This window comes from Ambystoma mexicanum, chromosome 6p (genome assembly GCF_040938575.1).
Source record: "Ambystoma mexicanum isolate Mex_15411 chromosome 6p, UKY_AmexF1_1, whole genome shotgun sequence".
Classification (NCBI taxonomy): domain Eukaryota; kingdom Metazoa; phylum Chordata; class Amphibia; order Caudata; family Ambystomatidae; genus Ambystoma; species Ambystoma mexicanum.
The window spans coordinates 150454855-150478586 of NC_090935.1; the positions used below are offsets into that span (position 1 = coordinate 150454855).

A 23732-nucleotide genomic window follows, 5' to 3' on the forward strand; every position below is an offset into this window, starting at 1 on the left:
ATCAACTATTGGGCCACCAGTAGGCCAGGGATAAATATCGGTTTCTAAACCATCAATCAGCCTCACACCTCTAGTACATCAGAAGGGATCTGAACAGATTGGAAACATAAGTAAATTATAAACCTCCTTGTCCAGTTTTGGTAACGTGGACGGAACAGCAGGATTATCTTCGCAGGGTGGTGGGTTGTTGGTTAGTTGCAACACAGAGAAAATACAATTACCCAATGATAAAAGGGACTGTCCAGTCAAGGTTGTATACAAATATCTAATTTATTATTATTATTATTATTATTATTATTATTATTATTATTATTATTATTATTATTATTATAACACAGTTCTAGCACACTACAAAATACAGCCCACCCTGTAAAGGAACACAGAGGATAAACAGTTTCACGAAGGAAAGGGATGCACTCTGGTTACTGACAGGAGGGTTCTATGTAAAGCAATCAGTCTTAAATGTTGAAGGATATTTGGTTTGAACACCAAGGGAGCAAGGGGTTGTAAATGTCACTAGGAGCCTTTGGAGAAGGACCAGGGGGGCAGAACCGCAGTGTCATGGTGCTTGAGGTGATCTTTATGCTCGACAGCATCGAGTCGGTAAGCTTTGCAGCTCCTGCAACAGAGTTCAAGATGGGAAACAGCTGCGGGTATCGGGTGGCAGGCAGTTCGGCAAGCGAGGCTGGACGGGCGACTGCAGTTTGGCCTACACAGTGGCACAGTGTCAAGAACTGTTGTCTCTGTGCTGGTTGGCGGATCTTGAACGCTGGTTGAGGCACCTCAGATGACTTTAGTGACTGCAACGCGATAAGTCCGTGGTTTGAGGGCTCGACCATCCCTAAAATGCCCTTAAAAGATGGATGCTGGTTGATGCTTGTTGTGGCACCTCCTAGCTTCTTCGCCGGGCTCATGTCGTCCTTTAAGGCAGACGACCCAAAGCTTAGGAAAGTGTTTGCAGCAACGGCCTTGTCCTTTGTTCAGAAGCTCTCTGTCACTTCCCACCTAGGAAGCTTGCTGGCAGAACCTGGCATGGCACGCTGTGTGCTGGCTGGGTACCGGTTCTGGAGCTGCTGGATGGGTCCTCTGAGTCCGGTTTCTCCCTCTGTTCCCTGGGGGATGCTTAGGGGAGGGATCTTGCTTCCCGCTTGGAAATCCTGGCCTTCCTTCACTCGAGAAGATATAAGGCAGACTGTACCTTCAGCCAGGGTCCACATGTGGAGTCCTTACTCCTTTCGGGGTCATCAGATGACCTGCCAAAAGCGGGGCTCAATCCTCTTTTAAAGCCAAATAGTCCCCAGTGATTGGTGCAGGCTAAGCCTACCTTAATGAACCAATCCTGGGTCCCCACCAACAATCCTCTGTTATGCGTGAGGTCGGTAACCGAGTGCTTTGCGACAGGAAAGGTAAGGGGTGACATCTACTCCCCCCCCCCATCTTCCTGTCAATTGTAGATCAAAGTGTCTCTCTGGTTAACTGAGCCCTCTGTGACTCATGATCAAAGTGCAGGTCTCCCTTGAAGTTTGTGACGAGAGCAGCCTTCTTGTCTCCCTTAAAACACATACTTCTTCCCTCTGAAAGGGATCCTCTCTGCAGGGGCTGCCTCCAGGTAAATAGTGTATGCCATTTACTGCTTTTCATACAGAGGGATGGGAGCTAGCTTCAAGTTGACACAGTCCATATCCAAGAGGTGTTAGTCTTGCCTCCCTTTTTTCTGTTCTGCGACCAAGCCTGTCATAGGCCCGTTTCAATTAAATCATATCCGTATGGGCTGCCACCAGCAGATTTAAACAATTGAGAGGCAGATCTATGGAGCCTTCGATACTTTAATTAGGCAGGCCATGGCCAGAGGAAGGTGTCGCCGTCCCATTGTGAGATGCTTTTGACGTACCTGTGGCTGTCACATTCCAGCTGAAAATGACAGGAGGGGCGGCGCCTGTAGGCTGTGTTCTCCGGTATACACTCGACTATACATTTGTTGTGCAGTGAGTGGGGAAAATGTGTGCAGAATGAGCCCACACATTTTCAGAGGTTGATCTCCCTTTCAAAACAGAAAAAGGCCCAGATGAGCTCACACTCCCCGTACGGATGGCCGAATTACTCACAATCCATTGTAATGCATATTCGCTTGTGCTACTTTCACTACATTTTATGAAGCAATCTTTGTTTTAAAAGGATAGGGAACAGGTGCCGACAGCATTCAGACATGCAACCATTCCTATCACAGATGAAGAACTGATAAAGATTCTGATGTACAGTACCATTCACATGCATTATATCCTCAAGGTGTATGGTGGGAAGTGGGCATTGAGCTGTCAGTCTGGAATCGTTTTATTTTGTTATTTATTGGGTATTTATAATGCACCTATACAGCAAAAAGGTGTGCTGTGAATCTTCACAGGGTGTGATTCTTATGGAAGCGAACAGAGTGGCACAAGACAATGGGGCTCATTACAAGTATGGCGGTGTTGGGGGGGGGGGGGGGGGGAAGTGTCAGTAACGAAATTACAGCCACTTTTCTCGCTCTGCCATACTGCGACTTTGGCCCTGGAGGTGGGGGGGATTTACCTCCAACATCATGCTGGAAGTAAATCCTCGCACAAAATTGGCAAAATTGATGGAATTACTGCAGCAGTAATTCTGCCAAAAATCCCCAATGCAGTTCTATGGACTGCAAATTAATGGGGACTAACACTGCCACCACCATATGTATTCTGGCAGTAAATCTGTCAGACCAAGTGATGGTAACAGTAATTCCATTGGGTGGTATTCCAGCAGATTTCCCACCCAACTCATGAGGCCCAATATTCCCACTCCCTGAATGAGTCAGCAGACTTCCACATATCATGAGTTGGAGATCCAACCAGAGGTTGACCAATTCACAATCGTGGTGTACTGGGAGTGTGCTCAGTTTTCTTCAAGGTGTTTTGTGATGAAGCCGATTTGGGAAGACCTGTTTGCATTCAGTGGGACTTCATTCTCCATCCCTGATCCTTAACATCCTTCCCACTCTTTCACCTGCTGCGGCAAGTGCTCAAACTTCAGTATTATAGGCAAGATACGTCTGAGCATTCCAAAATGTTATGTTATGTTAGCAGATTTCATAAAGTGCTCGTAGGTATCTTGGCGCTAAGCATCAGGACAGCTGCACCGCACACCATACTTAGAACAGGAGTGTTTTCAGAAAGCGCCTACATTTCAGATGATTTGAATTACTTCTTATGGCAAAAGGGAGAGCATTCCATATCATTGTGGCTGCCACCAAGAAGGCACGCCCTCCATTCTGGAAAGTCAGAGTCTAGGACTAGATATCAGACAGGCAATGGCTGAGCGAAGAAAGAGCTCTTTTTGGAAGGTATGGGGAAAATGTATCCCATAGATATTCTGCGCTTTAGCGATAGAATACACGATGGGCTAGACAGAGGGCCTTAAATTATATGCGCCAAGCAACAGGAAGCCAGTGGAGAGAGCGGAGAACAGGGGCAATGTAGGTGCCATACAGAGTGTTAGTTGCCACCCTTGCCGCCAAATTCTGCAGTAGCCGAAGCAGGTGTATCAGCCCTACTGGCTGAGCCAGAAACAAAGAATTGCAATAGTATGTACGGCTCAACACCAGAGAGGCCACCACCCGAGGTCTAAGATGGCATGGCAGAAAAGGGAGCCCTTCTACAAAATCCTCAAATTGAAATGACCAACTCTCCTCACTAACCGACCTGAAAGGCCATGGGGAGTGTAGACGGTAAGGCGACCCTGAGATTTTTCGATCTGCAACACAGGGAGGGGAAAATTACCCAGTGCCATCGGCCAGAAAGGAGGTGACCAGAGAGCAGGATTAGGGGAGGAACCCACCACCACCACCTCAGTCTTGTCCCCATTCAGCTTCAGCCAATGTCTGCCCATCCAATCCCCCACAGACCCCAGGCACTGACTCAGGCATGACGAGACCTCTGCCTGGTTCAGGTCTAATTGAACCAGGATCTGGGTGTCGTCACCGTAAGAGTAGCACCTGAAGCCCATCGGGCGGATGAGGCAGATCAAAGGTTGGATGTAGATAATAAACCGTGAAGGGGACAAGGAGGGAGGGACATTGTGTAATGGGGACGAGGTCTGCAGAGGGGCTAGGGGGATTGGGCGTGTGTTCGTGCACCCATCGATTCAGCAGCTCATTTTTGGACCTGTTGACCCAGCATAAGGGGAGAGCGCTACATCCAAATCTGCATCAATTCAGTCTTCAGCCTTCGAGTTGGTATTGGCTGACTGGTTGTTATTATTAAAAGGGGGTAATGCATGTTGTGCCAGCATCCTACATTTTTTGCGCTTTGTAACAAAGCAGTATGTTTGTCTTGCTGGAACAAATTCCTAGTTTATCAAATTCAACAGTTTGCTGTCTGCCTGGGGAAGGCTGTCTTAATCCTGGGGAAGTCAGCCATTTTCAGATTTGTTTGTTCCTCAGACCACGTGTCTGTTTCCATAACCTCTCTTTCATGGGTCTTTGCTTTAAATTCCGTGTTTAATCCCTTCCAAAATACTTTGATAAGATACACACCTCATTGTGCTTTTGCCTTTTCTGATGGGACTCCATTGAAGTGCCTACATTCTTTCCTCGTCAACCTGCAGCGAGTTTGGTTGGCGTGCTACAAGTCCCTTGTGTTGATCCGACGAGCTGCCAGTAGAGTAATGTTAAGAGTCAAGTCATCTTTTCTTAATTTGGTTGTGGTGCAATTTCATTTGGGCAGAATATCAATCTACTGGTGTTATTTCCTCCACCTCATCTATCAAAGGCTATGGAGGGGATTCACAGTATCACCCACCCCTGAGGATAACCCCTTCACAATAGGATATAATCTTGGCCCCGGTCACATGGTGGGGATATGTCCAATCCATGCTGCTTACTTTCCCATGTGGGAATGCAACCTGGCAGCTTGTCAGGGTATTTGTTGTGTTACACTATCTTCGAGACACTTCCGCCCGTCATAATGGAACCCCCTCATCCTTCATTTCATAGTGTAGGCGACATTCCGTGTTTGTGGATTAGACTTTCCACAACCCCTTCATGTATCTGGGAGGGATCGCTTTTGGGGCTTGGCCGATGCCGCCACCAACATATGTGATTTGGTGAGTCACATCTTTTTGGGGTAGATGGAGAAAGTAATGTCTGCTATCTTGCCGGTCCCACAAGTGTAAGCCAGACAAGCAGGCAGATAAACAGGTGCTGCCCTTTACATAACTGCCCTTTGTTTGATACCCTTTTGTTTGAGGGTATTTGTTTGATACCCTCACCCTGCCTGGTGGAGGAACATTTAGTTTTCTTCTCTCTGTTTACGTATGTGGTGTACATAGCAGTGCACATTCCAGGAGGTACTACAAAATATTATGGGTCTCATGGAGGGTCTTTGAGGAGGATTGAGATTTGTGGTGGTGCTGGTGGATTACACCTCGCGGTGCGTCGAGGTTGTTGCATTGGAAAAGTAGGGTATTTGGCAGGGACGGTGTGCCAGCTAATATTGTCATGGAAAATGGAGTCCAGTTCGTTTCTCTCTGGATGCAGGAGTTTTTGAAGAATATGGGCATCAGGCATCACAAGACGTCTTTGCGAAATCCATCGGGCAATCGTGTGGTGTACAGGATGAATAGCTTCATACAAGGGGCTATTCAGTTGGCTTTTGCAAATGGGTTGGAGTGCAGTTTTGGATGCTTTGACATCTTGTCGATGTGCTCAGTCATCTTGAATGGTCGCTCACCGTTTAAAATCATGAGGCAGGAAGGCTGGTACAAGGTTAAGGTTGATTGCACTCCGAGGACCCTTCCCCCCCCGGTGAATATGTCCGATGTGTTTGAGAGAGTTAGGTTACAGCAAGTGGGAAGGGGGGGGGGGGTGGGCGATGGGGGGGGGGGGGGGTGTGTGTGTGTGTGTGTGTGTGTGTGTGTACACGTCACTGTGGACGGTTGGTGGGTGCTGGATACATGGTCGGGTTGCGGAGGAACAAGAGGCGGATTGTGGTGGAAAGAGGTGCACCTAAGGTGTCGGTGTTGTGCGGCTCAAGGGATTTCTCTTTGAGGCCTAGTTTAAGGTCCAGTTCGAGCGGATTTGAGGGTGTATAAGTGTGTGAAGAGGGTGGTGTGGAGGGTGCGATGGCTGAGGAATAGTGCAAGAGCAGAGGAGATGGTGAAGTAGCGCCTGTTATCACTTCGTGGAAGGGACCTGCTGTTGATGGCATGCGTCCGAGAATAAGGCGGCCTCTTGTCAAATTGAAAGACTGGCAGGATTTGGGAAAGTGATGTTGGTGATATGTCATTTGGTGCACCCCATGCTCATTGTTGTTTTTCCACTGTTCCATGTTTGGGTGTTTTGCATTTTGTTTTGTTCATGTTTTTTTTCCCTCCCCTTATTTTCCCTGTTGTGTTCTCCTCTGGTGCATTATTAATGGGGTTATGAGGGCATAGTGTTGTAATGGAACCCTGGGTGTTTATTCCTGCCCAGTGTTCCACGTTCTTTTCAGTTGAATTGGTTTGTGGCTGGGCGGGAGAGTTGTCTGGTTCCTTTACATCTTGCTGTTCTACCTACCTGCCGTGGCCTCCCTCGCTTCAGCATGTCTACGAAAAGCCTCAAAGTGACTTAACCATCCTTTAACATTGAAATTGGAAAGCGGGGAAAAAAGAAAGTTGTTGTATGTGTTTTCCCATCCCAGATTCTGTACAAAAGTACTTCCATTTCTCCACTAAACAATCTATGCAATGGCAATTAATACATACAGGACAGGTATTAATATTGCTAAAATCGAGTTAGATCCAGCTTGTCTCCTAAATGGCATTTTTCATGAACAACTATCACTTTTGATTCCCCAAGTTCTATATCTGTGCAACTCTCTGCATTTTTGAAAATTGTATAAATGAGCTTTAGGAAACCTTTAGAAGACTTTCCTAGCATCATAGGTCATATCTGATGGACTAGAAGCACACCTGGTGTGAGCGCTAAATCTCTAGGAACACTGCACAACTTAACACTGAGAACCACTGAACACAGACTATTGGTTCTCAAAGTTAGCGTTTCGTAAAGATAAAAGTATAAAATACTACATTTATGCAATTGTGTGAACCAAACCTATACCAATATTGTTAACTCTCAGTGATCACATAAAAATGCATGAACCACATTGTACGTAAGAAGGATCTGATGAAGGGTTCTTCACAGTATGCCATTACTATTAAAATGCAAAGACTACAGCTGTCAACTGAAGTTTTGCAGCCGCACTACATAGACACAACAGCTCTTCTTATGAAGAAGCCAGTTTGGGCAAGCAGAGAAGTATGTTGCATGAGTAACTCGGGAAGCAACATCAATGTAGTCTTCTTCAGGCGTCCAGTTGTAATCAGTGTAGTCTTCTAGCCTCAGTGACATTGCAAATGACTGCAGCCTTCATTCCAGTCCACACAAGGCTCCAAGGAGGTCCTGGATCTTCTTTCAGTGTTTAGGCAGACCAGGGATGAGAAGACTTTGACCCAGAAGAGATGTCTAAACTGGATGTGTGCCCTGCCTTTACACAGCTTTGTGGCCTAGCCCTCAAGCAAATTTTACAAAAGTAAGCTTGTCGAAGTTCAACGACTCTGGACTAAGGTTGTCCAACTCCAAGCCTAGAGGGACAGAATCCTGGCGGGTTTTCAGGATATCCCTCATTAATATGCATGAGGAAAAAAGCACATACATTTAGAATCATAATATGCACATTTATCCCATGAATATTAATGAGGGGTAGCCTGAAAATCTGTTAGGATTCTGCCTTCGAGGTCTGGAGTTGGACAACACTGTGCTAGATCAATAATAATAGATCAACCCATCCCTTTTTAGATTGAACTATAGATAACTTTGGCCATAGTGAACTAGTTAACACCAGGTGTACTTGCAAAGGGCACACACTTTCCTGACGTTTCTAAACCTTTGTTCGTAGCTAGGTCAGAGTCTAAGGGTGCCTAACATGGAGAAAAGGTTTGTGTGCATCTCACGTGGAAGTTAGATTTGCAGCACCCTTTGTACTAGGTCCTTATTCCCCATTGGTAGCTTTTCCTTACTGAGTGATGCAGATACACAGGAGCTGCCTTTAGCTCTCTTTCAGGTATCTCGTCCTTGGGATTACTTCCCTGTTGCCAAGGACGAGATAGCTCGTCCTTGGCACTTAAGGGGTTAAATCTTTCCTCCTTTCAGTACATTTACTAACCTATCCTTGTCACATGACAAGCCGTGCATAAGACGTGCTAGAAGACATGAGGAATGATTGAGCACTCGGTTTCTTGCAGTAGCTGGGTTTGTCGGTTTTCATAGTAATAGTTTGGGGGAAAAATGCATAATATGTTCCCAATGTTTGTAGGGGGTTGGTTTTAACAGCACAGTGGTTTATTAATATATATATATTTATATATGCTTTCTTTCTTCCAGACTGGTTGTACCGAATAAAGGATACTCTTCCCTAGATCAAAGTCCAGATGAGAAGCCGCTCGTTGCCCTGGACACAGACAGGTAAGAGACCAGTGAAGCAACATCATAGAAAGGCACTCTCATTCATGAAGTCTGGGCACGTCATTGCAGCTGAGTCAGCACAGGCTTCCTACTGAAATCGACTTATTTTATCTCATGATTATGCACGTGTGTATTCAAAGTGTCTTGGCCATGGCTATTTCAGGCAATGTTCTTTTCAAAATAATGTATTACTTACCATTACAGTAGATGCGTGGTGTTCAGTCATAGAATAGCTGCATTGGGGATGATCATTTAAGCAGCATTTAATGTGTACAAGTACCACGCTTGCATATGTGGAAAAGCTGTTCTTCCCTACATACGTTCAGTTTGCCTCCTAGTTTTCGACTGCAACACTGCCCTTCTATTTGGTTTAGTTTCTTTGATGCATGATTTGTGAAGCCTAAGTCCATTGAGCGTGCCTATATCCCAAGACAGTAGTAGTATGCATGCGTCACACTAGCATGGTTGTCAAGAATGTGGTAGGTAGGATTTAAGGAAATTGGGTACAATATCGTAAGCAGGAGGAAAATCAGCAAGCATTTTACAAAATAACAGGTGTTGAATGTAAAAAGATAGCACACAGACGTGGAAAGGGTTGTGTACCTAATCACCTCATATGTGCAGTTATTCCTTGTGCTGACTTTCTTAATGTTTTTGTTTGACTGAGTAGAGCATGTGATTTTGGGAGGCAGCAGCGCTATGGCTCCTAGATCATTTTTTGCAGCGTTCACCCAAGACTTTAGTCGAACGTGGCCGTTAACCTCTAGTGGGTTATAAGAAATACCCAGTCATGCACTAAACCTTATCATATATGCAGTGTATAGCCCCGAGGAAGGTTTAACCTCCGAAATGTATTGGCTTTAGAACATGTTGTCTAAATTCACACTGTTTTCTATAAAGAAATAAAAGGACTGAGTCAGAATTACAATGTTTATGGAAGACATGATCTGGACGCAAGGAACAGTATACTGTAACATACAGAAAATGTACATTAAGATTGATTTAACCTGTGATCAGGGAATTTAGTGCGCACTTGGTTGGTTCAGGGGCAACCTTGAACCTTATGTATATATCTGATAGCCTTGTGCCGATGTTTTTTTTTTTTGTACCAAGAAGCTCCTTGAATATATTATATATATTGTAAAACTACTACAAATGTGGAGATTACAACATTTTAACAATTTTGTGGTGGCCACCCTTCACCAAACCTATGCTACTGAAGTCCACCTTCACAAACCTATGCTACTGAAGTCCCATGCTGAAGGACAAGTTCCACAAGATGACCTTGCTAGGAAAGGGATGGTGTGGCAGTATAGGACATGTTAAGAGGCTTACATGGATTAGGACTAATTTAGTCGACCATTGGAGCTTCTGGCTGACTGGTGGTGTGGCCTCAGTGCTGCAGTGTGGAGCTTTGGGGCAGGGGGATCGGTACTGTAGGTACTTTACTAGAAAAGCAGAGGGACTAATATATAGTCTGTTTTAAACCAGAAAGTGTCAGACATTAGCTGTGGGTATATGCAGTATCTTTTTTTCGTTCAACTTCAACTGCTTATCACTTCTAAAATAGACTTAATAGCCAGCCATAATTTAGTATAATATATTAAACCAATTTAATGAATCTCCTCCAAAGGATATCCCCACAATAACTCAGGGCAGTACATTTCCCTGACGCTATTAGATATTTCCTGCGCAGCTCTGCCAAGGATTTGCATGTGGTAAGTAGGTGTTTAATACTTTTTAGCCTGATGTTGCACACACATGAGCTCATATCTCTGTTAAAGTGAGCACTCCAGCAACTCTGCTAGATTACATTTCTCAGGTATCCGCTTCGAATATTTCTATTGGGGAATTCCTTCAAGTAGAGAGGTATAGTATGGGAGCTAGGTTTGAATAGATGGTCCCTGCAAAGTGACTTACAAGCAAGATTAACTAAATGTTGCTCCCAATAAAGTTCTACTATGTGCTTTCCTAAATTCTTCTGGAATGTTATTGCGGATGTCCTCTGTGGATCGCTCTCAAGTCGGCTACGTCATGCATTGCCATCCTCATGATCCTGGACCCTGTAGAGTTTTTATTTTGCCTATCCACCATAGTCCAATCGCTTCGAGTAAACTTAATTAAACTGTTTTGCAGATTTCTAGAAAAGATTCAGACCGAGAGAGTCCTTTCTTGGAGCTGATCGATCAAATACAGCATCAAAACATTTGTCAGATAAAAAGGTAGGATAGAAAATAATTGTGGTTTTACAGTGACCGATAGCTGTCAAGCAAAGAAGGTAGAGTCAAGGATTATGGATTATGCTCTTTACTGGATGTGGCACAGTTGCATACAATTAAGCCAGAAGTTATGGGATCAGCGGTTCAGATGATGGTGGGAACCCTTAGTTCTATTTTGGATGTATGAAGATTATGGGCACACATCCATATGTTGATGAGAATTATTCACTGCACCAAGTTGTAATGTCTGTGTGGAAGCTTGAGAAGGATTAGGGTGCCATTGCTGTACTTGCAGAGACCCAGTGCCTGATGCAGGAGTGAGCGAGGTGGATGAATACAGCAGAAAGATCAGCCTTGGTGAAAGGTGATGAGATGCTTAATAGTATAAGAACCCTATGGATCTGGACTCCATCTCTCCTTGGATAACCCATGGTGAATATTGGGACTCATTTGTTTGGTGGAAATCTACTTGAAATGGGGGCAAAGTGTCACTTTCTTTTGTAGATGGTTGCAGGAGAGTGAGAAAACCTTCTCAAGCAGCTTACCAGGGAAGGGTACATTTGGGATTGGTGTATAGCAACTAGAGTCAGAGACGGCTAACAATTTGTTTTTCCTAAAAGTATGTTTTTTAAAATGAGGTGAGCCATTACCAGTCACGAGAGAAATTATCAAGATGTGTCCAGGTGGGGTAGAAGGTGGTGGGAGGGCTGCCAGATCTCTGAAGATAGAAGAATGGGGTGATTGGGGTGGGGAATTTGTCAAATAGCATGAAGAGAATCGGACGCCTTTACTAAATAAATTGATAGCATGCTACAGGTGTCCTGGCTTTTAGGAGTGGCCAAACCGAGAGATGGCAGCAGCTGTGGTGGATGGACAAGTGCAGAGGAGGTATAGTCTGCTTTCTTGCAAAGGCAGACTTGTGGGAGAAATGTTTTCAATAATTGAGGGTGTCCAGGTATTTTCCTAACCTCAGCAGACAATGTTAATCTCTGAAAATAATAATCATGGTTAATTATGGTGATAGTAGCTTGCCGATACCTATCCGTGAACTTGTCTCTATTCTTTTCATGCATTTGCTGTTTTCTGCTGCTTTCATGCTTATTTTTATTTTTGACAAAGCCAGTAGAATGGTTCTGATCTCTATATATAACAGTTGTCAGTGTATCCTCCAACTTGACACCTGACCGTTCTCATCCCCTTTGTCTACCCTACCTGTGGATCTGTCGTATATTCTCAGGGGGCGGAGCCAAGTTGGCTACATGGTGAGAAAGTGTCCTGGTTGTCTTAAATACAGTATAGTGGCCACATTCAATACCGAGGCTGGCTCCAGGAATTGCGGAACAAACAGATGAAAGGAATGGGCACACGGGACAAAGTTCCCCTCTATTGAACTAATAATACACGCAATGGAGCTGTGGATCAAGCTGTTTAAGATCAGTTCCCTGATTCGTTGCAAGGAGGAGACACTGTGGACAAACGCTCGCCCAATCTCACCCTTGTTGCTGAGAGACCCGGTGGGGTGTAGAGGAGTGTTCTGCCATTCCAGTCCCTGAGACCTTGACAAAGCACGTCGGTTGAATATTCATTAATATCAGAGACGGCTTATGCTAGTGAGAAAGTGTGGAAGCTGAGTGGTCAGGCAGCGACAAGGTCCGGGTCCTGTGAAATCCCTGCAGTGAGTCACAGTAGCAGTGTTTGATGCAGTTTTGGGGTACTGGGTGATTGATGTGTTTAATGATTGCAGCGAGTGGTGTCAGATAACCTAGAGAAGCCCACTAGCGCTCTGTTATGTCTGTGCTGGAACCCCATCGCAGGGAGTGGCCTAGGCTGGGCTACTGAAAGTGCAGTGGCATCAGAGGTTGGCGGAAGCTGCTATTTGATTTAAAAAAGACTGGTCTGTCTTATAACCTGTTGGGAAATTGCCTGGATGATTCCTTTGTGTGACCAAGCCCTATAAGAAATCCAGTACCTGAATTAGACATCAGTTGATGACTTGGCTTCTGTCCTCCCCTCCTTTTCCCATGATCATGGCATACTGTGGCACAACACTTCATGGAGTACACGCTAAGTTTTCCAACTCTGGAACGGCTGACTCATCTGGACCTGGTAGTGGAGTGACTGCTTGCACATAACACTTTTATGCTAGGGAAATCGGAGAGACCCCAAAAGGGCTTATTGGACACTTACCTAGAGCTAAAGGTTGCACCAGTTGATCTGATATTGTGATCTCATCCAACTTGGACATCTGACACCTCACCAACTATGGGAGCCAAAAACAGAACGATGGCACAGCAAATGGCTGTGCACCTAGCATTTGCAAAATTACTTGCTAGAATGCGTTAATGACCTTTATGTGAACATCAAACATGATGTCTAAACACTAAGGAAAGAGATGAAAAAAGCACTGAGGCAGATGTGTCAGGGACTGTGCTCTCCTGTTGAAAATGGAGCTTCCAAATTAAATGTGGTGCTATGTGCTGGGGGTTTATGGTATGTGACTGCCGCCCTGGAGCTCTCCATCGTGAAATAGACCTACATGTTGCCCACTGAGCTGGTGCTCCTGACACTCCTTCAATAATAAAGAGCAATGCAAACATGTCTGAACTACTAAGGTTATTGACCTTGCTAAACAATTAAGGTCTACCCGGCTCCTGCTGCAATTCGGATGCCTCTCTCCATCCACTGCTCTGTCTTTTAGTGTGAGGATTCCTCTCCCTGACCCGTGCCCTACCAGAGAACTTGATACTCTGAAGCAGCAGATTTTGTTGTTGAAGGTAAGTTAGTGTTTGTATGCATGCTTGCATATCAGTTTTGAATGGCAGTGTGTTTGTGTGTGGAGTCACACCAGCATTATGGTCAAGACACCATCAAAGTGAGTTATGGCATGATTACTGGCATATATTGTGGCCACAACTTTATAAAAGCAAGGTACCCTGGCAATGCTGGCATTTATTGTCCCTGCAGCTCCATGAGTGATTTATCCTGACCATACTGACATTAATTGTGAGATGGATGCAGCTTCATTAAAGTTGTTTAACCTAGCAATCCCGGCATATGCTGTGAAAGGGATTTACAGTGGGATTGCTGGCCTATATTGACTGCAGCATCATTAATTGCAATGACCATGCTGGCCTTTATTTTGAGTGCAGCATTAATGTGATTTACTATGGAAATGCTGCAATAATTTGTTCACTCAAGCACTAGGCACATTTGTAAAAAACAATTGTTTTTACCCTATATTCTTTTACTTTGTGCATTCAAATAAACCATTTGAAAAAAAAATTGAAAAATGTTAATTCAGGGTGCTCCAATGAAAATATTCTTCTCCAGCATTGGATCTTTCATGGAGTCACATGCTTAGAATATTCCCCGTCGTCAGGCTGGGAACCCTCGGTATATTTATAAAGATGTTTTCTATAGGAAAAATGTCCACACTTCTGTGTCCTATCTACGTCATTTTGGGCCGCTTACGCCTGCCCCAATAGGACGTAGTGGTATAAATAGCCGTGCCCCCGCGGCTCCCTTCAGATTTCAACCGTCTCCAAAGTAGTGGGATCACCTTGTGTTATCTTCTATTTTACAAGGTTGATTTTATTTTCTTTCCCAATGTCTGGGAAGGCGTTGTTCCGTCCGTGTGCTACATGCAGACTGAAAAAGGTTTACGAAGGAGATGGGCACATGGATTGCTTGTATTGTCTTCATCCTCATCATTCAGCGGACAGTTGTGAGATTTGTGAAGGCTTCTCACAGAAGACCCTGAGAGACCGTAATAGACGTCTGGTGACGTGGCTGAATGACGGGGCGGGAGCGTACCCTTCCTCGGAGGTAGGCTCTACACATAGTTTGGCCTCGAGATCTAAATCTCCAGTAGCTCGCCACTGCTCTGCATCTGCAGAGCCGCCGGCGAAGAAGCCACGTTCGACAGAGAAGCGTCCCTCTGAGAAACATTCTATGTGGGAATAGTCATCAAAAGGAAAAGCTTCATCTTCTTCCTCCTCCTCAAAAAAGGACAGAAAAGATCTGTTAAAGACCTCCTCAGGAGACCATCACAGGTCATCCTCTAGTCGAGATTCGTCAAAGCATAAATCAAGCTCAAAAAAGGCGGGAACGCCTCAGGAGCCTGCCCCACAACCATCGCTGTCGTCGACGGGAGTTCGGTCGTCGACGCCTTCATTACCATCAGTGCAAATTATTCCTACAGTCGCTTCGTCGATTCAGACGACGACGATTGAGAAGTTGGCATAGTCGACGGTGGACCCTCTGGAGGGCTGGCAACCGGAGGTGTATGATCCGATCTTACCAGAGGCCATGTTACAACAGGAAGCAGCCTTCTCAATATCATCTGTGGAAGATGACCGTGACCAGGTGGTTGGTCCAACGGATCTGGGATTACAAGGTGTCAATTCGTTGACGGTCTCGAGTGGGCGAAGTATCCCAGTTACCTCGTCTTTACTGAATCCCCAGGCGGTGTTGTCCTTGGAAGTGTTGTCCACATTACAGACTCTATTGAGCCGGTTGGACGCGAAATTGCCTCACATTGGTACACCTGTAATGGTACCTACTACGCCGGCCGACGACGAACCAGGTCCGGCCCCGCGGTCAATGACCAGGGTGTCAGCATCCTGTCCCGTTAGCGAGGATCCTCCACGCTCACACCCGGAGGAAGGAGAGTTACCAGATTCCGAGTCAGAACATAGAGTCTTTTTCGGACAGATCATCGTCCCCTTCCAGAGATCCGACATGGGAATCGGAGGCAGAGATGGAAGCTCCAAGAAGTCCGGCGCAACCATCACCGGTGGATGACATCAGTTCCTTACACGCAATGATGGGCAAGGCATGTATTGAGTTTGGCTTGACAACGGAGGAGGAAAAGAAAGACTGCTTGTTGTTTGATCATATGGGAAAGAGAAGGAAGTCTGTATTCTCGGTTGCCATTCTAGACCACGTCTGGCAAGAAGGGTTACGAACCATGCGCCATCCGTTTTCGGAGCCTGCGGTTAAAGGCAGGCTGGAAAATAAGTTTAAAGCTCCGGACTCTACTCCAAAATGTTTGTCTGCAGAGCCCTCCCCGGAATCGGTAGCATCGGCAGCTGCTGCAAGAAAGGCGAGGTCACATCATAAATGCACAACCCCCCCCGGACAACGAGGCCAGGAGGCAGGATGCCTTTGGCAAGAAAGTTTTGTCAGTAGGAGCGACGACGGTCAAGGCAGCTAACTCACTGGCTATTATGGTGAGATACGACAGGGAGATGTGGCACCGTTTAGCCCCCATCCTGGAACATCTACCGGATGAGCACAGAAAATCTGCTATGTTGCTGGTGCGTGAGGGGGAAGAGGCGTCAAACCACTCAATTAACATCGCCGTAGACCTGGCGGAATCAGGTTTCAAATAATAAATAAACAACGGAGTGGTTTTGAGAAGACAAGGCTGGCTTAAGTGTACAAACTTTAGGCCAGAGGTACAGTACAAAGTGCTCGATATGCCGTGTGAAGGGGAGCAATTGTTTGGGGAGAAGGTGGACGAGGCCTTAAAAGGCATGAAAGAAGACTCTGACACAGAATGCTCTCTTGGAGCCCTACAGAGCGGCAGGACTTTTCAATCTTTTCGCCCCTTCTTAGGAGCATCAGGAAATTCCCGATTTGTGTCATCCAGGGACCGGGGTTTGGGCAGGCCATCATACTCCTCTCAAGGCTATAGGCGAGCTGCCCAAGCGACTCGAAGAGGCCGAGACTATCAGGCTTCGAGAAGAAGAGGAGGTTATTCATCGTCCACAAAAGAGAAGCAGTCAAAGACCCAACAATGACGAGCTTCAGGACGTCCTGGGGGGCAGAGTGTCTCGCCGCGTCGACGAGTGGGAGAAAATAACATCGGACCGTTGGGTGTTAGACACAGTGAAACTAGGCCACTCTTTGCAGTCAAAAACGTGCCACCGCACATTCCACCTGTGTTTTCGGTGCAACCACATCTTCAAATATTACAACAAGAAGTGGCGTTTATGCTGCAAAAAGGGGCTATAGAATTGGTTCCGGTGGTCGAGAGAGGTCGTTACTTCATTGTCAAAGAACCCAACGGCAAGTGGCGACCCATTCTAGATCTCAGAGATCTCCACAAGACACTGAAAAGTCTGAAGTTCAAAATGCTTACGCTTCAGGAGGTTATCCGATCTATACAGCCGGGAGATATTCTGGCGTTGTTAGACCTGCAAGATGCATATTTTCATATACCAATGCGTCGACGACACAGAAGATTTCTGAGGTTCGTAGTCGGACGAACCCACTATCAGTTCAAAGTACTCCTATTCGGACTAAAGTCATCTCCCAGGACGTTCACAAAGTGCTTGGCTCCAGTAGCAGCTTGGCTATGAAGAAAAGGTCATCATGTTTACCCTTATCTGGACGATTGGTTGGAAAGGGGGTCGTCGCCGATAATAGCACAAGCAAGTCTAAAAGCCAACATGCAACTTCTGCAGCGGTTAGGCTTTGCAATGAACTTCGAGAAGTCCTCCTTAACTCCCTCAAGGAACTTGGTGTTTTTGGGTGCAGAGTTCCAGACGCAGTCAGGACTGGTAAAACCGTCCTTCGAGAGAGTTCACAAACTCGCGCACAAGGCAAAGGAGTGGAAAGCCAACACCAGAGTGTCAGTAAGAAAATACATGTCGCTACTAGGGGTCATGGCGTCATGTATCCCATTAGTAAACAACTGTCGTCCCTCCATGAGACAATACAAGAATCTCTGGCATACCGATGGTCCCAAAGTTGGGGATTATGGTGAGACAAATTGACTATCAGCAACAAGCTTCTACAAGCGCTTCAGTGGTCGCAACTCTTAGAAAATCTAACGAAAGGGATGCCCCTGCAGGAACCGAAGTTTCAGATGACGGTGGTGACGGATACATCTCCGACAGGATGGGGAGCCCATCTGGAGTCCCTGCAAGTGCAAGGTCAGTGGTCCCCAGAAGAGACGACCCTTCATATCAACGTGCTGGAGTTGAAGGGAGTACATTGGGCCCTAAAACCATTTTTACCACGCATAAAGGGATCGGTTTTAAGAATATTGATGGACAATACAACAACAATTTTCTACCTAAAGAAGCAGGGAGGTACTTGTTCCAGAACTCTCTCGACGAAGCTCAAGAAATATGGCATTGGGCTCTCGAACAGAAGAGTAAAATCTGCCAGGAGTAAACAATGTACAGGCGGACTCTCTCAGCAGAGAGATGAATCAACTGCACGAGTGGGAGTTGAACGACCAACAACTGGAAATATCTTCAGAAAATGGGGCCATCCCTCCCTGGATCTCTTTGCGACGAGAGAGAACAAGAAGTGCACACAGTACGCGAGCAGATGGCCACAACCCGACTCACTGGGGGAAGCATTCTCCTTCCTGTGGACGGGCAAGTTTGTGTATGCGTTCCTTCAGTTTGCACTCATCCGACGAACTCTACAATGGATTCACAAATACCCATGTCGTGTGATCCTAGTGGCCCGTTACTGGGCGAGACAGTCGTGGTTCTCCGACCTACTCCAGCTGTCGATAACGGAACTAGTGAGGTTCCAGAAGGTTCCGAACCTTCCATCTCAGGACAAGGGAGTAGTTTGGCATCACGACCCAGACGGCCTCAGTCTGACAGCCTGGCTCCTGACTTCTCCGAATTTGGGGGTCTGACCATTTCATCGGACTGTGGTAGAATTTTTACAAGCAGCACGGGCTCCGTCCACGAATACTTCGTATGCATGTAAGTGGAAGAGATTCGGTATGTGGTGCAAGGATCAACCAGGATTGGAACCCCTGAACATCGCGGTAGAGCAACTTCTTCCATACTTGCTGCACTTAGCAGAAAGGGGTTTATCTTTTTCTTCGATAAAGGTTCATCTGGCAGCCATTTCGAGATTCACTCATAAAAGACATTCAACACCACTGTTTAGTGATCGATTAGTTAAAAATTTCCTAACAGGCTTATTTCGAAATTTTCCTCTAACCAAAAAGTTTCCTCCGAACTGGAGTCTCAACCTGGTACTGGCAGGACTAATGAAGGCGCCTTTCGAACCAATGTCATCGTCATCTTTAAAATTCTTATAGTGGAAATTAGCCTTAATGGTAGTGATTACTTCGGCAAGACGACTTTCGGAACTACAGGCATTAGTTATTGATCCTCCATACTTGAGGTTTTTCAAAGACAGTGGTATTGACAACCAACCCTCATTTCATACCAAAAGTTCCAACTATATTTCACAAGCATTCTTCTATTGTACTGCTGACATTCTTCGCAACACCCTCATCTTTCACGGAAAAAGCTCTCCATAGATTGGATGTAAAAAGAGCTCTAAAGTTTTACCTCAATCGTACTCCAGATTTTAGAGGTACAAGACAAATATTTGTGGCTTATTGCCCTTCGGCAAAGGGAAAAGCAATCTCAAAGCAAGGACTTGCCCGCTGTGTATCGTCGACGATTGCTTTTTTGCCACTCGAAAGCAGAGAAGCCTCTGGAAAAGCGTCCAAAGGCCCATTCAACGAGATCCACTTAGTCATCGGCATCATTGTGGTCCGGAATCCCGCTGGGGGATATCTGTCAAGCAGCATCTTGGTCGGTGCCGCATACATTTACCCGGCATTATTGCTTCGAGCAGCAACATGCAGAGGATATCCACATGGGACGAGCAGTCCTACGACACCTGTTTCAGTAAGGTAAGCCCCATAGAGGGGTGTATCCTTCTATCAATGTATCTTAATTGGTTTTTACTGTTAATATAACATGACTGGAAGTTTTTTCCATTGCTAACTGCATGTGTGGCTATGATGATATTGGTTTGCATTACACACCTCCGAGTACTGCTATACAATCTATTCTAAGCATGTGAATCCATGAAAGATCCAGTGCTGGAGAAGGGAGTAGTTTCTTACCTGCAACTCCATTTCTCCAGCTTTGGTATCTTTCATGGATTCACATGCGCCCGCCGGCCTCCCCTGCATGCAAACCTTATATACCCCATACTACTTTGGGGGTTAAAATCTGAAGGGAGCCGCGGGGGCAGGGCTGTTTATACCACTACGCCCTATTGGGGCAGGCATAAGCGGGCCAAAACGATGTACATAGGACACAGAAGTGTCGACATTTTTCCTATGGAAAACGTCCTTCTAAATATACCGAGGGTTCCCAGCCTGACGGGGAATATTCTAAGCATGTGAATCCATGAAAGATACCAATGCTGGAGAAATGGAGTTACAAGAAAGAAACTACTCCCATCAGCCGCAACTGCCCTTGGATCATTTGGAATGCTGTTGATTGAAGGGCTCCCCACCCACCCGGCGCCAAATGCTGCAGCTGCCACTGCTCATATTTAGGAAGCCCAGTATATTCACTATTCATTTTTGGCTCTGTTTAAATGTGAGAGAACATTTTTAATTGAAAGGTATTTACAACAATGTCTCTTGTCGTTTTAATCAAATTCGTTTTTGCTGTAATATCTGTTTATGATCGTTAAAAAAGGCATTCAATGGGGATTCTAAGATGGCCGCCGGTGTATGATGACGTACTCTCCTGTCCTGCACCTGGGCCCACAGTAGCAAGCCTTCGGGCTGTCTGTTCAGGCAAGCGATTCTATGTGTATTACTCAACGCACATTTCACGATACCTGACCCGAGAAATATCCGGGTGAATCGTGCATCAGGAACTCCAACCTGACAGCTGGAAGGGATGGGCTGCGCTGACCTGGAGCTCGAGGAAGAGAGACCCACCCACGCAAGATCAAACGCAGTGGATGGTGAAGTGTCGGGAGCTGGAGAGGCCTGCCAACGGTGGAGGGCACCCATCCCCCCCCCGCGGAATACAGTGATTAGCGGTGTCCAGAAAGCTGAGCTCTCTTGAATCGGAGCTGAGAAGAGAAGGGCACCTTCTGAAACAGCACTCGCAGGCGCCGGAGGGGAGAGCAAATGATCCACGACATCGGACCAGAAGGCTGAAGAGGCCGGAGGAGTGAGCGCTGCCCCCGACGGCAATGCTGAGCGAATCCAGCTCATGTAGGAGCTTAAGGATGAAATTAAGACATAAGCCAACCCATTGTGGTCGGGAACAGAGGGTCCAAATAACCCATTTGAACACCAGTACTGGAGCGGAAAAGAGCAAACCAGGCGGCAATCCTCCTAAGTGCAGCGAGCCTGTGGCCACCTTGATCCCATAAGGGTTGGGTGGGGGGAGAAAGGAGAAGAGCAAATCTCTGGCATACAATAAGGGGCTGGAAGCAGAAGAGCCTGCATGAGTACAGCGGTAGAAAGCAACACAGGGCACACCGGGGATATCAACAAGAAGGGCTGCATTCAGCCAAAGGCTAGGGATGCAGTGTTGAAACCGTAAGTGAAGGCCTCCCAAGCACGAAAAGAAACTGCACACTTAAAATAGATAGCCATAGGCACACGCCCCGCTGTAGCGCTGTCTACTACGGTGCCAAGCAGGCCACAGGATAGAGAGATATACCTTGTGAGGAGTTATGATTTGCAGGGAAAAGTTTTCACCACTGTATAGTCTGGCAAGAGTTTATAGGAATCCTGAAAGGAAGCGCGGGTAACAAGGGAAATTCCAAAAGCAACAGGATAAACTGAGGGCTGAGATCCTCCCCCTTTACTCCCTGGCTACCTAGACACTCTGCTGACCCTCCCGGGGGGAGAGCACTCCAAAAGGTAATGGGGACTAGTCCCCCACCTCCTAATACTCGGTGGCCCCAAACCAAAGATAAGAAGGGGCACCTGAAGACACTCCAGAAAGTCGTTTACAAATGTCAGGAGCTAGAGGAAAGGCTGCCCCAGCTAAAAGCAAAGGGTCAGTGGACCACCAACGGGGAAGACAATTGGAGCAGTGTTGGTGTCAGATACCAGAGGGCACTTCGGCAGGCACTGGGACCCCTTCAAAGAGCAGACTGAAAGGTGAGCCACCCGCCATGGCATTGAACAAGGAAGAGCTACAGGAGTGCCTTAAGGGATGGAGGACAGATGTAAGCTTCTTCCAAAAACAACTTTCCAAGAGGGAGGATCTCGGAAGCTCTTTACATGAAGTAAGGAAGGAAATCAATGACCTGGGCCTCAGTCGACACGACAGAAAGGGGCCTTTCGGAAATGGCCGAAGAAGTGAGGCAGAATAGTGAACTTCTAGAGCAAGTGGAGTCGCGCACAACCTAGAACTGTAGGCAGTAGACTTGGAGAATTACTCACTCAGGTCAAACATACTGGTGAAAGTACTCCAGACACAGATCTGAAAGAAACCATGAAACAGTGCTTTGGGAGCCTCTTGACTGGAATGTTACTGGAGGAGGTGGGAATAGATCGGATCCATAGAGTGGGGCCCAGGACAGAAGACCCCGGATCAAGACCAAGCGACGTCCTGGTCTATCGTCATACACCACGAAAGAGGCCATGCTCCGAGCAGCCAGGACACATCCAGGAGTGACTGTCAATGGGCTTCAAATTCAACTATATCAGGACCTGGCGCTATCTACTCCACTGAAGAGAAGGGCAATGAATCTGGTGACTAAAGTGCTAAGTGCTAGGAATATTCCCTATAAATGGACGTTCCATTTGGTCTCCTCTTCGCGTGGGACGGAAGGTAACAAAGGGTCACGTCATGCGAGGAAGGTCCATCTGTAATGAACCTGGGGATAGAGGTACGTTATTAGAATCAGCCAAGCAGTTCCTCAGCTCCTAGTGATGCTGGAAGACCTTGGGACTGGTCCGGAAATAGACGAAGGAGGGGGCAACAGAGACACTCAACTGAGAGGGACCCCAAACAAGTCGGTAGGCGCACACACCAAGGATGGAAACTGACTTAAAATGCCAAATTACTGTGGTAATACACAAAACCTACCACAACACGGTACTGCAAGGAAAAGAAGAGGATTAACAACCCCCTCTCCCCCCAGATTAGTATCTGGATTAGTTCGAAAGAACCATGGCCCTGACTGGGGAAAGGGAAAGGGGAAGGGGAGGGTTCGGGGGTGTGGCGGGTTGAGGGCTAGGCATGCAGAGGTAGTTGGGGATAAAGTTTTGTTAGTTCGAGATATCTGTGTGGGACAGCGACATGGTACTGCTTTTAAAGCAGGTTTTATAAGATCTAAGGGGGGAAAGGCTAGGGAAAGGGCAAGTGGGCACGGGAACTTTTGGAAATGGCTAAAGTACAGATAAAGTCACTAAATGTGCAGTATTTAAACTTGCCAACAAAATGTTGTTCGATATTGAGGAGGCTTTCAGAACTCCAACTATCCATAATCTATCTTCAGGAGACACACCTCCTCCCCAAGGTCGAAGGGACGATGGCACAGTTCTTTGCTTCCGGTGGTACGAAAACAAAAGGGGTGGCAATCATGATAGGAGCCAAGATAGCATTCAGAAAGCAGTTCTTCTATGAGGATCCAGTGGGGTGATATTTAGTCCTTAAAGGCACACTTGAAAACCAATCATACACATTGGTTGCCGTATATGGTCCAAATGAAAGAAGGGATCACTTTCTGAAGATCCCTACTCCAGAGAATAGGGAACTGGAGTGAGGGGCAAGTGGTTGTTAGCGATTTCAACTGTGTAATGGACCTTAAATTAGACAAAACACTGCCCCCCACGCACTCACATCCACAGACGAGAGGCATCGACAAGCCCTGGAGATTCTTCCATGACACCAAAAGGGACTACACTTATTACTCAGTCGTACATAAGGAATATTCGAGAATAGATTTGCTCTTAGTCGCAGCAACCTTAATCCCCCAGGTACTGAAAATAAACATAGGAGTCAACTATCTTACTGATCATGCCCCGGTAACATTGCAAATAGAAATAACAAAGGACAATCCAAGAGCACAGAAACCCTGGAGATTGAATGAGTTGATCCTTCAGGATCTCTCCCTTAGGGCCTATATGGAGAAGGTAATCTCCAATTACTTTAAGGAAAACGAAACTGGGGAAATGGATTGGCGGGTAGTCTGGGATGCAGGGAAGGCAGAGAGAGGGAGATACTCCGGATGAA

At 46.3% G+C, this 23732-nt stretch overlaps 1 protein-coding gene across 2 annotated transcripts in view; it reads left to right on the forward strand.

The window, feature by feature from the left end:
- The window catches only part of FAM219A (family with sequence similarity 219 member A), an 822575-nt gene that overhangs the window by 695814 nt on the left and 103029 nt on the right, over nt 1–23732 (forward strand). For both annotated transcript variants that reach the window (XM_069626835.1, XM_069626834.1), the window contains exon 4: nt 8432–8512. In XM_069626835.1, coding sequence (XP_069482936.1) covers nt 8432–8512 — 81 coding nt within the window. The remainder of the gene's footprint in view (nt 1–8431; nt 8513–23732) is intronic.